The sequence below is a fragment of the Oncorhynchus masou genome, chromosome 15 (genome assembly GCF_036934945.1).
Source record: "Oncorhynchus masou masou isolate Uvic2021 chromosome 15, UVic_Omas_1.1, whole genome shotgun sequence".
Taxonomy (NCBI): domain Eukaryota; kingdom Metazoa; phylum Chordata; class Actinopteri; order Salmoniformes; family Salmonidae; genus Oncorhynchus; species Oncorhynchus masou.
The window spans coordinates 8,600,645-8,612,591 of record NC_088226.1 but is presented as its reverse complement, the minus strand read 5'-3'; the positions used below and the strand labels follow the sequence as shown (position 1 = coordinate 8,612,591).

Sequence of the window (11,947 nt, the reverse complement as noted above, 5' to 3'; positions counted from 1 at the left end):
GCTCAATGGGTAATGTCTAGAAGGGATATTGCTTTTGTCAAATGGACGTCAAAGTATATATTTTTTGTTTGTTGCATTTTAGCGAACCCTAAACATTTTCGTAACCTTAACCCAATTATCCTAACCTGCTACATCAATTATCCTAACCTGCTGCGTAAGTTCTCCTAAAGCTGCGACGTAAATGTTTTGACAAAAGCTGTATCCCTTCCAGACAAAACCGGCTCAATGCCACGAACACTTTGCAAACCTGCCATAACCTTTAATCAAAGAACATACATAATGGCTCAACGTCAACATGGCTATTTCTTCGTTTATTAGTAATTGGTCTATAATATGGCCATGGCTCATTTTATGCATATCTTGGCAAAATAATAGGATAAGAAACTGCAGTTTTCTAACAGCCTACATTTTTATTAAGTAATTAATTCGGGAATATTACTTGTGTTGTCTGACTCTTTTCATATTAACACTGTTCTGTAAACTGTATAACTCACTGGAGATGGAAAACCCTAAAAGTAAACACCAGTTCAAATGAATTCCATTCTCACTGAAGTTATATAGAGCCCCACAGTGGAGGTGTCATAATACCATAAAACCACAAGGTGAATTTTATCAATATATTCGGCTCTATTTACACTCCGATTCGAAAATGCTAATTAGCATCAAAGTAGACATCTTGCAAAACTACAAATCTCCGCACACTCCTGCACTTCATCTGTAGCTGACACCTTTACTGGCAGTTATTGTGTCAATTTAAAACGTGCACAACAGTTCACAGAATTGTCTATTAAAAGAAATTTAGCCAATTTAGGAATTACTACACTTAACTAACTTTAGCTAGTTAATCCAGAGATTCTTACCTTCTCGTCCAGATCATCATGGCATTTGTAGTTCTTTATGACAGCCACATTAGCAGCTTATTAGCTTTTCATTTTTGGGAGGTAAATACATGCGAGGTTATTAATAAAAGTTACCTTGTCCTAGAGAGATTTACAAAACGTCACGCCAGGGTAAGCCTTCACGAAACACAGTCCTCATTTGAAGTGTTTCTAAAATCCCCTATGGGAAAAATTAAATGTGGAAAAACAATTGTAATCATTTCCCCGTTTATGGGGGTTATAGAGTACTGTGGTACTCTAGAGTACTATATAACCAGCTGAAGTAAACACCCCCATTTCTTTCCATTTAATCACTGAAAAATGATTGTATAATATGTGGACTGACCACCCATTTAATTCAGTTAGGAATTAATCTAAAGCTCAACCGGCAAGGTTACAGTATTATCCAACTTTATGGTGAACACTAACTTTTTTTATTTTACCTTTATTTCACCAGGTAGGCTAGTTGAGAACAAGTTCTCATTTGCAACTGCGACCTGGCCTAGATAAAAATTAGCAATTCGACACATACAACAACACAGTCACACATGGAATAAACAAAACATAGTCAATAATACAGTAGAACAAAAGAAAACAAAAATTATATATACAGTGAGTGCAAATGAGGTAAGATAAGGGAGTTAAGGCAATAAATAGGCCATGGTGGCAAAGTAATTACAATATAGCAATTAAACACTGGAATGGTAGATGTGCAGAAGATGAATGTGCAAGTAGAGATACTGGGGTGCAAAGGAGCAAGACAAATACTATATGGGGATGAAGTAGGTAGATAGATGGGCTGTTTACAGATGGGCTATGTACAGGTGCAGTGATCTGTGAGCTGCTCTGACAACTGGTGCTTAAAGCGAGTGAGGGAGATATGAGTCTCCAGCTTCAGAGATTTTTGCAGTTTGTTCCAGTCATTGGCAGCAGAGAACTGGAAGGAAAGACGGCCAAAGGAGGAATTGGCCTCGGGGGTGACCAGTGAGATACACCTGCTGGAGCGGGTGCTACGAGTGGGTGCTGCTATAGTGACCAGTGAGATGAGATAACGCGGGGCTTTACCTAGCAGAGACTTGTAGATAACCTGTAGCCAGTGGGTTTGGCGATGAGTATGAAGCGAGGGCCATCCAGCGAGAGCGTACCAATTGCAATGGTGGGTAGTGTATGGTGATCGACTGCATCCAGTTTGTTGAGTAGAGTGTTGGAGGCTATTTTATAGATAACATCACCGAAGTCGAGGATCGGTAGGATGGTCAGTTTTACGAGGGTATGTTTGGCAGCATGAGTGAAGGATGCTTTGTTGCGATATAGGAAGCCAATTCTAGATTTAATTTTGGATTAGAGATGCTTAATGTGAGTCTGGAAGGAGAGTTTACAGTCTATCCAGACACCTAGGTATTTGTAGTTGTCCACGTATTCTAAGTCAGAGCCGTCCAGAGTAGAGATGCTGGACAGGCGAGCAGGTGCGGGCAGCGATCGGTTGAATAGCATGCATTTAGTTTTATTTGCGTTTAAGAGCAGTTGGAGGCCATGGAAGGAGAGTTGTATGGCATTGAAGCTCGTCTGGAGGTTAGTTAAGTGTCCAAAAAGGGGCCAGAAATATACAGAATGGTGTCGTCTGCGTAGAGGTGTACCAGAGAATCACCAGCAGCAAGAGCAACATCATTGATGTATACAGAGAAGAGCGTTGGCCCGAGGATTGTACCCTGTGGCACCTCCATAGAGACTCAAATCAAATCAAATTTTATTTGTCACATACACATGGTTAGCAGATGTTAATGCGAGTGTAGCGAAATGCTTGTGCTTCTAGTTCCGACAATGCAGTAATAACCAACAAGTAATCTAACTAACAATTCCTAATCTACTGTCTTATACACAGTGTAAGGGGATAAAGAATATGTACATAAGGATATATGAATGAGTGATGGTACAGAGCAGCATAGGCAAGATACAGTAGATGGTATCGAGTACAGTATATACATGTGAGATGAGTATGTAAACAAAGTGGCATAGTTAAAGTGGCTAGTGATACATGTATTACATAAGGATGCAGTCGATGATATAGAGTACAGTATATAGGTATGCATATGAGATGAATAATGTAGGGTAAGTAACATTATATAAGGTAGCATTGTTTAAAGTGGCTAGTGATATATTTACAACATTTCCCATCAATTCCCATTATTAAAGTGGCTGGAGTTGAGTCAGTGTCAGTGTGTAGGCAGCAGCCACTCAATGTTAGTGGTGGCTGTTTAACAGTCTGATGGCCTTGAGATAGAAGCTGTTTTTCAGACTGCCAGAAGTCCGGACAACAGGCCCTCCGATTTGACAAACTGAACTCTATCAGAGAAGTAGTTGGTAAACCAGGCGAGGCAATCATTTGAGAACCCAAGACTGTTGAGTCTGCCAATAAGAATGTGGTGTTTGACAGAGTCAAAAGCCTTGGCCAGGTCGATAATACGGCTGCACAGTAATGTCTCTTATCGATGGCGGTTATGATGTCGTTTAGGACCTTGAGCGTGGCTGAGGTGCACCCATGACCAGCTCTGAAACCAGATTGCATAGCGGAGAAGGTACGGTGGGATTCGAAATGGTCGGTAATCTGTTTGTTAACTGTAATGTCTAACTCTGATGTTTGCCTGTTTAGTACATGTTGTTGGTCTCCTTCCAATAAAGATTGATCAAGCATGAGGAAGCCAAAGTCATACACAAAATCCATTGTGATGTGGACAGACAGTCCTGTAAACACAGGGATTTTAGATGTTGCCTTCAAGTGTCACTTTTTGAATAAGACATTCTACACCTTATGAACAATAGTGGCAATAGATGCATAAATAAATAAAAAGATCTACATCAATCAGCTATTTTGTTTAAATAGAAGCAGTTATTGCATATCAAGTCACCTTAAAAATGTCTTCTCTCTACACTTCACTAATTAATCATTTCACATGAGGGTGCTGTTGTCATATTTGGGAGCACTAAAATTAAACTGAGACGATTGCAGATTACACATTCTGTTGGAATTGAACATAACATTGGGGCAGCAGGTAGATGATCAGTTAAGAGCATTGAGCCAGTAACTGAAAGGTCACTGGTTCGAATCCCTGAGCTGGCAAAGTGTAAAAATCTTCATTTTTTGCCCTTGAGCAAGGCAGTTAACCTCCAACACTCTGCTCCCTGAGTGCCGATGACATCAATTAAGGCAGCCCACCGCACCTCTCTGATTCAGAGGGGTTGAGTTAAATGAGGAAGACACATTTCGGTTGAATGAATTCAGTTGTACAACTGACTAGGTTTCCCCTTCCCAGTGAAAACAAAGTACATAGCTTGAAAAATAATACATTACATTTTTAATATAACCAAAATAACAGATACAATTTCAACTAAGGAAAACACACAAACTTTTATAATTTAGCAGAACTTTATTTTTGCCTGTGGGGGTTGTTGGTGTCCTCCAGGTGTGAATGGACCCTTTGGCTTCACCATGGATGCCTCATGAGCCCCAACTTCACAAACAAAACCATGGCAAGAATCATGGAGGATAACTGCAAAGAGGAGCAGACAGGAAAACAATGACTTGAAGCCAAGCAACATTATCTATTCAGCAACCAATTGCTATAGAATAGATAGTAACCAAACTTAGAATACTCTTTAGGTCCTAATGGTGAGCTACTGTAGAAAAAGCATTACTATACTTTAGAAAGTGCAGTTCTTTTCAGCAATAGTCCTTGAGTCTGAGAGAGGTTAAAGAAGAACCTGAGGGAGCAGTGTAACTTATAGGGAGATTCTCAATTGGGCAAAAGTCCACTTCTCAACTCCTCCGTGACCCGGAAACCGATAAGTGGTTAAGGACAGTTGAAATTCGTTAGTAAGCGAACAGAGGAGTTTGCTCCCTTCCTCAATTACTTTGTTCGGCAAAGGATACTGAAGTGCATCTTCTGCGAAGTGTTTTGAAATCTGCCAATCCCCCTTTTGAATCAGCTGTTTACTCAGAGGAGAAAAGCATGCACAGATTTTTTTTTTTTTAATCCAAATGTATTTTTACCACTTTACACGTGTATTTTGCGATTCCTTCTCTGTAAATGTCATTTGCCTGATGACGAGCTAGTGGAGAAAGAGTCACTTCATGCAATCACCCTTTTTTTTTACACGTTTCCTCTCCTCTATTGATTTGACCTCTTTAAAACATTTCAAAAGTAATCTTTATTTGTCACATGCGCCGAAAACAAAAAGTGTAGACTTGTACCGTGAAATGCTTACTTACAAGCCCTTAACCAACAGTGCAGTTCAAGAAGAGTTAAGAAAATATTTACCAAGTAGACTAAAATAAAAAGTAATAATCAAAAGTAACACAATAAGAATAACGAGGCTATATACAGGGGGCACCGATACCTAGTCAGTGTGCGGGGATACAGGTTAGTTGAGGTAAATTGTGCATGTAGGTGGGGGTGAAGTGACTATGCATAGATAATAAACAGCGAGTAGCAGCAGTGTACAAAAGGGAGGGGGGGGGGGTCAATGAAAATTGTCCGGTGGCTATTTTATTAGCTGTTCAGCAGTCTTATGGCATGGGGGTAGAAGCTATTGAGGAGCCTTTTGGTCCTAGACCTGGCGCTCCAGTACCGCTTGCCGTGCTGCAGCAGTGACTGGAGTCTCTGACAATTTTATGGGCTTTCCTCTGACACCACCTATTATATAGGTCCTGGATGGCAGGAAGCTTGGCCCCAGTGATGTACTGGGATGCCGAGCAGTTGCCATACCAGGCGGTGATGCAACCGGTCAGAATGGTGCAGCTGTAGAACCTTTTGAGGATCTGGGGACCCATGCCAAATCTTTTCAGTCTCCTGGGGGGGAAAGGTTTAGCATTAGGGTTAGGGTCATCTGTGGATCTGTTGGGGCGGTATGGGGTGGTATGTGAATTGGACTGGGTCTAGGGTGTCCAGGAGGATGCTGTGACCAGCCAGCCTTTCAAAGCATTTCATGGCTACCGACGTGAGTGCCACGGGGCCGTAATCATTTAGGCAGGTTACCTTTGCTTCCTTGTGCACAGTGACTATGGTGGTCTGCTCAAAACATGTAGGTAATACAGACTCGGTCAGGGAGTGGTTGAAAATGTCAGTGAAGACACTTGACAGTTGGTCCGCGCATGCTTTGAGTACACGTGCTGGTAATCCGTCTGGCCCAGCGGCTTTGTGAATGTTGACCTGTTCAAAGGTTTTGTTCACATCAGCTACCGAGAGCGTTATCACACAGTCATCCAGAACAGCTGGTGCTCTCATGCATGCTTCAGTGTTGCTTGCCTCGAAGCGAACATAAAAGGCATTCAGCTCGTATGGTAGGCTCGCGTCACAGGGCAACTCGCGTCAGGGTTTCCCTTTGTAGGACTTAATAGTTTTCAAGCCCTGCCACAACCGACGAGCGTCAGAGCCGGTGTAGTAGGATTCAATCTTAATCCTATATTGACACTTTGCTTGTTTGATTGTTCGTCTGAGGGCATAGCGTGATTTCTTATAAGTGTCCGGATTAGTCTCCTGCTCCTTGAAAGCAGCAGCTCTAGCCTTTAGCTCAATGCAGATGTTGCCTGTAATCCATGGTTTCTGGTTGGGATATGTACGTACAGTCACTGTGGGGACAATGTTGTCGATGCACTTCTTGATGAAGCCATTGACTGAGATGGTGTCATGACTGGCCTCCTTGGGTCAGGTTACTGTGGACCACAATCCTACAGAGAGATCTCTCACACCCACCAGAGGGGAAGAGATCGAGAGGTATGGAGATGGGGGGGTTTTATGACACTTCACGCCCATTGTAAATCCTGTCACTATGGAGAACCGGCCTCAGAACATGCAATAAATGGACTTTGGGACAATAGGTTTTGACAGCCACAATGGTGGTAATGATGATAGATGGAATATGAAAATGTTGTTGTTTTTGGTTTTGTTATGTTATTAAAAGTTAAGGGACGACGGTATAACAAAAACATTGTAACTTTAAGTTTTCCTAATATGTGCCTACTGTTTGCATATTGTACGTTGTGTGGAAAATGTCCAGATCAAAGATAATGTTTTTGTAAAGATGAAATGTGAAGTTAGTTGTCTAAATTGGATCTGAGTAAAATCCAGACCTTGCCTTGTAACTTGGTACGGCAAGAGAATTGCCCTAAAGGCAGAAACGGCCATTTCTGACCCCAGGGTATAAAACACGAGTTAAGAATTAACATATTAGACAAAGGGCCCTGAGCTGCAGCCAAGGTCTGAGTGGTCAGCAAACCCAAAACGCAACACAAGGTTGAAGAAGACAAAGGAACCTTTTAACAACCTGTGTTACGGATGAGTAGCTGTATCTAAACGGGGTAAATTCAAGCAGGACCACCTGGTCACCACTCTCCAAGGAATTGTGTGTCTACACTGTTTTCCTTCCCATGCTGGAACCATCCACACGGCTGATTAGCCCTCCTCCGAAAACCACTTTTCAGAGCAAGGGTGAGGAAACAGACCACCAAGAGAAAGGACACTTGACATCGTGAGGAGAAACAGAGAGTTACACCCGGTAACCGAAGATGGCCCGTCTTCAGAGAAGTCGGAATCCGGTCCACGCAGAGACACCCATCTGAGACCTTCAATACGTAATTACATCATTATATTCTGAACCATAAGAGCGGTAGTTCGAGGCAAGGTTAGGGTTAAAATAAGCATAGCTGACAAATGCACCCAAGTGTTTTTTTTCTCTCATGCACTCTCTCTCCCTTTTGAAATCCCCATTCTGTAACGTGTCATATTGTGTTGGCCCGCTAGGGACCTGTTTTATCGTACTAAGTTCTAATCAATAGCCTAGACTGTGTGTTTGTGTATCTTAAATGATAATTTTAGCTTGTTAGCAAATAAATAATCAACACAATTGGTGTGGTATGGACTTATTTGGTGAGACTCGGGTTTGTGCAGATTCCCGGATTATGCAACGTTCAGAATGAGACTGTAGAGGAAATTGATTGATTAGAGACTGTTGCAAAATCGATATTCTGATATTCTTTGAGTTAATTTGTGAAATATAACCAAACTTTAACATGGTGTGCCAGGTTAATGAGTTAATAATTGCCCGATTCATTTAATCACGTAATTATAAACTTTTAATCATTCGACGAGCAGCAGTCGTCACATTAATCAATACAACGTCACGACAGTGGTGTACTCCCCAATGCCATTGGATGAATCCCGGAACATATTCCAGTCTGTGCTACAAAACAGTCCTGTAGTGTAGCATCCGTGTCATCTGACCACTTCCGTATTGAGCGAGTCACTGGTACTTCCTGCTTTAGTTTTTGCTTGTAAGCAGGAATCAGGAGGATATAATTATGGTCAGATATGTCAAATGGAGGTTGAGGGAGAGTTTGTATGCATCTCTGTGTGTGGAATAAAGGTGGTCTTGGATTTTTTTTTTCTGGTTGCACATGTGACATGCTGGTAAAACTGATTTAAGTTTGCCTGCATTAAAGTCCCCGGCCACTAGGACAGCCGCTTCTGGGTGAGCATTTTCTTCTTTGCTTATGGCCTTATAAAGTTGTTTGAGAGCGGTCTTAGTGGCTGCTTCGTTCTGTGGTGGTAAATAGATGGCTACGAATAATATAGATGAGAACTTTCTTGGTAGATAGTGTGGACTACAGCTTATCATAAGGTATGGTGCTCTACCTCAGGCGAGCAATACCTCAAGACTTCTTTAATATTAGACATCACGCACCAGCTGTTATTGACAAAGAAACACACTCCCACCCCTTCTCTTACCAGAGGTAGCGTCTCTGTTCTGCCGGTGCATGGAAAATCCCGCTAGCTCTATATTGTCCATATCGTCGTTCAGCCACGTCTTGGTGAAACATAAGATGTTACAGTTTTTAATGTCCCGTTGGTGGGATAATCTTAATCGTAGGTCATCAATTTTATTTTCCAATGATTGCACGTTAGCAAGAACGGATGGCAGTGGGAGTTTACTCACTCGCCTACGGATTCTCAGAAGGTTGCCCGATCTGCAGCCCCTTTTCCTTCATCTTTTCTTCACGCAAAAGGCGGGGATCTGGGCCTGTTCCAGTGAAAGCAGGATATCCTTCTTGTTGGACTCGTTAAAGGAAAAAGTTTCTTCCAGTCCATGATGAGTAATCGCTGTTCTGATGTCCAGAAGTTATTTTCGGTCAGCAGCAACATTATGTACACAATAAGTTAAAAAAATAAGTTACACAAAACAACTAACAAAATAGCACAATTGGTTGGGAGAATGTAAAACGTCAGCCATGTTCTTCGGCGCCATCTTTTCATCAGGTGGGGAGAGGGTGAAGGAGACGACGCGAGGAGTCAAGCAAAACCGATTGAAATTCTCCCATACCATACCTCCATCATACATATGCAGCCAGCTGCTGATCCCAGGATGACACTCTGCTCTCTGATCACTGTGATGACCTTACCAAAGCAGCTCTGGGGGAAACACAAAGGGGGTATTTGGCTTAAGGCTTTACAGCCTTAGAGCACAGACTGATACAACAGTGCAGTGAGTTACCTGTGGTTGGATCAGACTTGGAGTGATGGTGATACCGTCACAGTCTGCAAGGGTCTTGTTCACGCAGCAAGTCTTAGGGTAGTTCAAACCCGTGGTTGTACTGAACACAGAGCCCTTGAAATCTACAGTCGAGTTCTCAAAACCACAGCATTTGAACTAAGAGATGAAAAACCAATAAAGACATTAGCTGTAATAACTACTGTCTGAGATGTTCTGGTGGTCAAAGGAACCAAATAGTAAAGCTAAGCCTATTTGGACCTATCCCCATTAGAGCTTCTCACCTTGACCATGACTGTGTTCCATGCTGTTGAGATTGGGTCTGTTGCCGCTGGGCCCATATAGACAGTCATCAGGGAATTCTTGCTTGCATCACGTACCACTAAGCTAACCTGTCACATATAGACATCACAGCTTATTGAAAGGCATAGCCTGGCTAGGCTATATCATACAAATAATTCAATCATTTACAGGGCTCTAAATTATGATATAGGTTCACCTACTTGATGATATTGATGCCAGCATGTTCATTTATTCTTACCAGATTCCGGTACGTCAAAACAAAAATAGTCCCAATGATTTCAGCAACAAATAGCATTGTCACGATGAAGAAAAACTGTTCAGGGTACAAAAAATGCAGAGAGAGTGAAAATGTTGCCTCTTATTGAAGCTTGCCGAGTGAAAAGAGTGGGACATTTACAAATCTGCAGTAGTATAACACAGTAAGACAATTATTGTCTGGTGCCTTGAAATTGACTGCACAAGTGTTGTCTCTCACCAGCATGATAAAGAAGCGGTTCTCTTTCCAAGCCCCACAGCAGCCGATGAGACCCGTGAAAGACAGCACTGAGCCCATACCAATACAGATGTAGCTGATGTAGATGAGCTGAGACGAGTAGGGGCCCAGAACATCCACAAACGTAGCTGCTCCATATCTAATCCATGCGCCAAGTCCCAGCAGCACAAAGCCACTTATCTGGAGGGGAGAGAAGGATGGTGGTGTTGTTTCATTTTTTTATTTGTTTTATAACCTGCTAATAAATTGCATTTGAGTTGTTATGGCTTGTTTTGTTTTCTTCTATGTTTTGCCAGATGGATTTCTCAGGCAAGGTAATATTACAATGACAACAACAGCAGTTGCTGTCTTCTTCTGTGTGTTTGACTTTTGCAATGCATTCACAAACCTCGGTTTTATGAGAGGGCAACTATATTTCTATAGCTAGCCAAGAACAGTTTACATTATCGATTATAGAAGAATGTTCATTATTTGCATTTCAAACACAGACAGTTCAACTGGGCTTTGTTTGCCAGCTAGGCAACATTTAGCTACTTACAACAAGTATCACACAAAGCAGCAACATCAAATACCGCATCCATGTGTACAGTTTGTCATGTCTAGCCATTTTGCAAGTTCGACCTTCTATAATGAAAGGAGAAAATATGACAAAATTATACAGAACAGGATAGTCTTATAATAATACTAGCTAATGAGACACATTTTTGGAAAACAGCTGAGAGATGGGACTGAAGAAATGTAACCAGTCTCAAATTCAAAGATGGAGCTATGGATACCAGGACTGACCATCCAATAGATCCAAATGTTAACCATGTTTTGAAACAGAGTTTGTTTAAATGTACATTGTTTACAAACATTAGAATATATATGCTTATACAATTTTGGGTTTGAATGTGGTAACGCAGTTTAACTAATGTTAAGCTCATGATAAATGTATGAGTTATATTCTTCAAGAGTAAATAGTGATCTAATTAAAAATATGGATACAAAAATGGATGTACCAATCCCAGATTCTCCCTTTAATAACTAACATTAACGATCAGTTCGATCTGGCTAGTGTTAGCTAACTATTAGCCTAGCTAGACTAGCTATTGTAGCTAGCTAACGTTAGTGACCTGACCATGGATCGCTTGTTACTGGTAGTTAGCTAACTTAGCTAGACTACCCTCTATGTTTAGAGGTTATAGTTAAATTAGCTATCTAGCTAGCGCCATTTTAGCGAGCGAGCTAACGTTCGCGTCTGTCCTTACTTTTAATAGGTCCAGACGATTTAGGCCTACTGCTATTAAGGCCTACTTGCTGCCAACTGTCTGTGTCTGCCTGGCCAACAGGTGTCATATTCTCTGTCCAGTCACAACACACTGCGGTCAAAACCAGTACAGTATGAAGAAAGGCTAAAACTGCTTCTCCAATAGAAATCCCCGATCACACTTGTAGGCGATGTCATGGCGACGTTGCTAGCTAAACTCATGCTAGAAAACGCCATCGGCTCGAACGGTCGTCTCGTGCCGAAATGCGCATATGCAGGCCGTCAAAATCAAATGCACTCCTTAAAGTTGTTTTTGACGAAAATGAAAACGTGTCCGTTTGTCACTTTCACGAGGTTGGAGTAATAACATGTTCAACTACTTAAGACATTGCCTCGAATCTACACTGTGCCTTTAGATTTCACTTCTCTCATTGACTTTTTAAACCACAAACCCCTGCCTGGTCGATTGTCTGTTTCGCAAGC

At 41.7% G+C, this 11,947-nt stretch overlaps 1 protein-coding gene across 3 annotated transcripts; it reads right to left on the bottom strand.

The window, feature by feature from the left end:
* Positions 1-4,208: 4,208 nt before the first annotated feature.
* On the bottom strand, positions 4,209-11,947 carry LOC135555505 (tetraspanin-16-like). 3 transcript variants are annotated; one of them, XR_010457879.1, is made up of 8 exons: positions 11,466-11,944; positions 10,754-10,839; positions 10,198-10,395; positions 9,961-10,035; positions 9,704-9,811; positions 9,423-9,578; positions 8,660-9,340; positions 4,209-4,426 (listed from the first exon to the last, which is right to left on the bottom strand). XR_010457879.1 is itself a non-coding variant. In XM_064987990.1 (8 exons), exons 1-8 carry the CDS (start codon positions 11,551-11,553, stop codon positions 4,361-4,363), a joined length of 861 nt encoding a protein of 286 aa, XP_064844062.1. In that variant the 5' UTR covers positions 11,554-11,945; the 3' UTR covers positions 4,209-4,360. The 3 variants fall into 3 exon arrangements, 2 of the variants coding, with proteins under 2 accessions (XP_064844062.1, XP_064844063.1); XM_064987990.1 differs by having other exon boundaries at positions 9,257-9,340; positions 11,466-11,945; XM_064987991.1 differs by lacking the exon at positions 8,660-9,340 and having other exon boundaries at positions 11,466-11,947.

Bases quoted from the DNA above. Each gene is read 5' to 3' on its own strand.
- LOC135555505 (XM_064987990.1), bottom strand. From the start codon at position 11,553: ATGACACCTGTTGGCCAGGCAGACACAGACAGTTGGCAGCAAGTAGGC. The intron at 10,036-10,197 runs GTGAGAGACAAC...TACCCTGAACAG, and splicing joins ACCGCTTCTTTATCATGCTG to TTTTTCTTCATCGTGACAAT. The intron at 9,341-9,422 runs GTAACTCACTGC...TGTTTCCCCCAG, and splicing joins CAAGTCTGATCCAACCACAG to AGCTGCTTTGGTAAGGTCAT.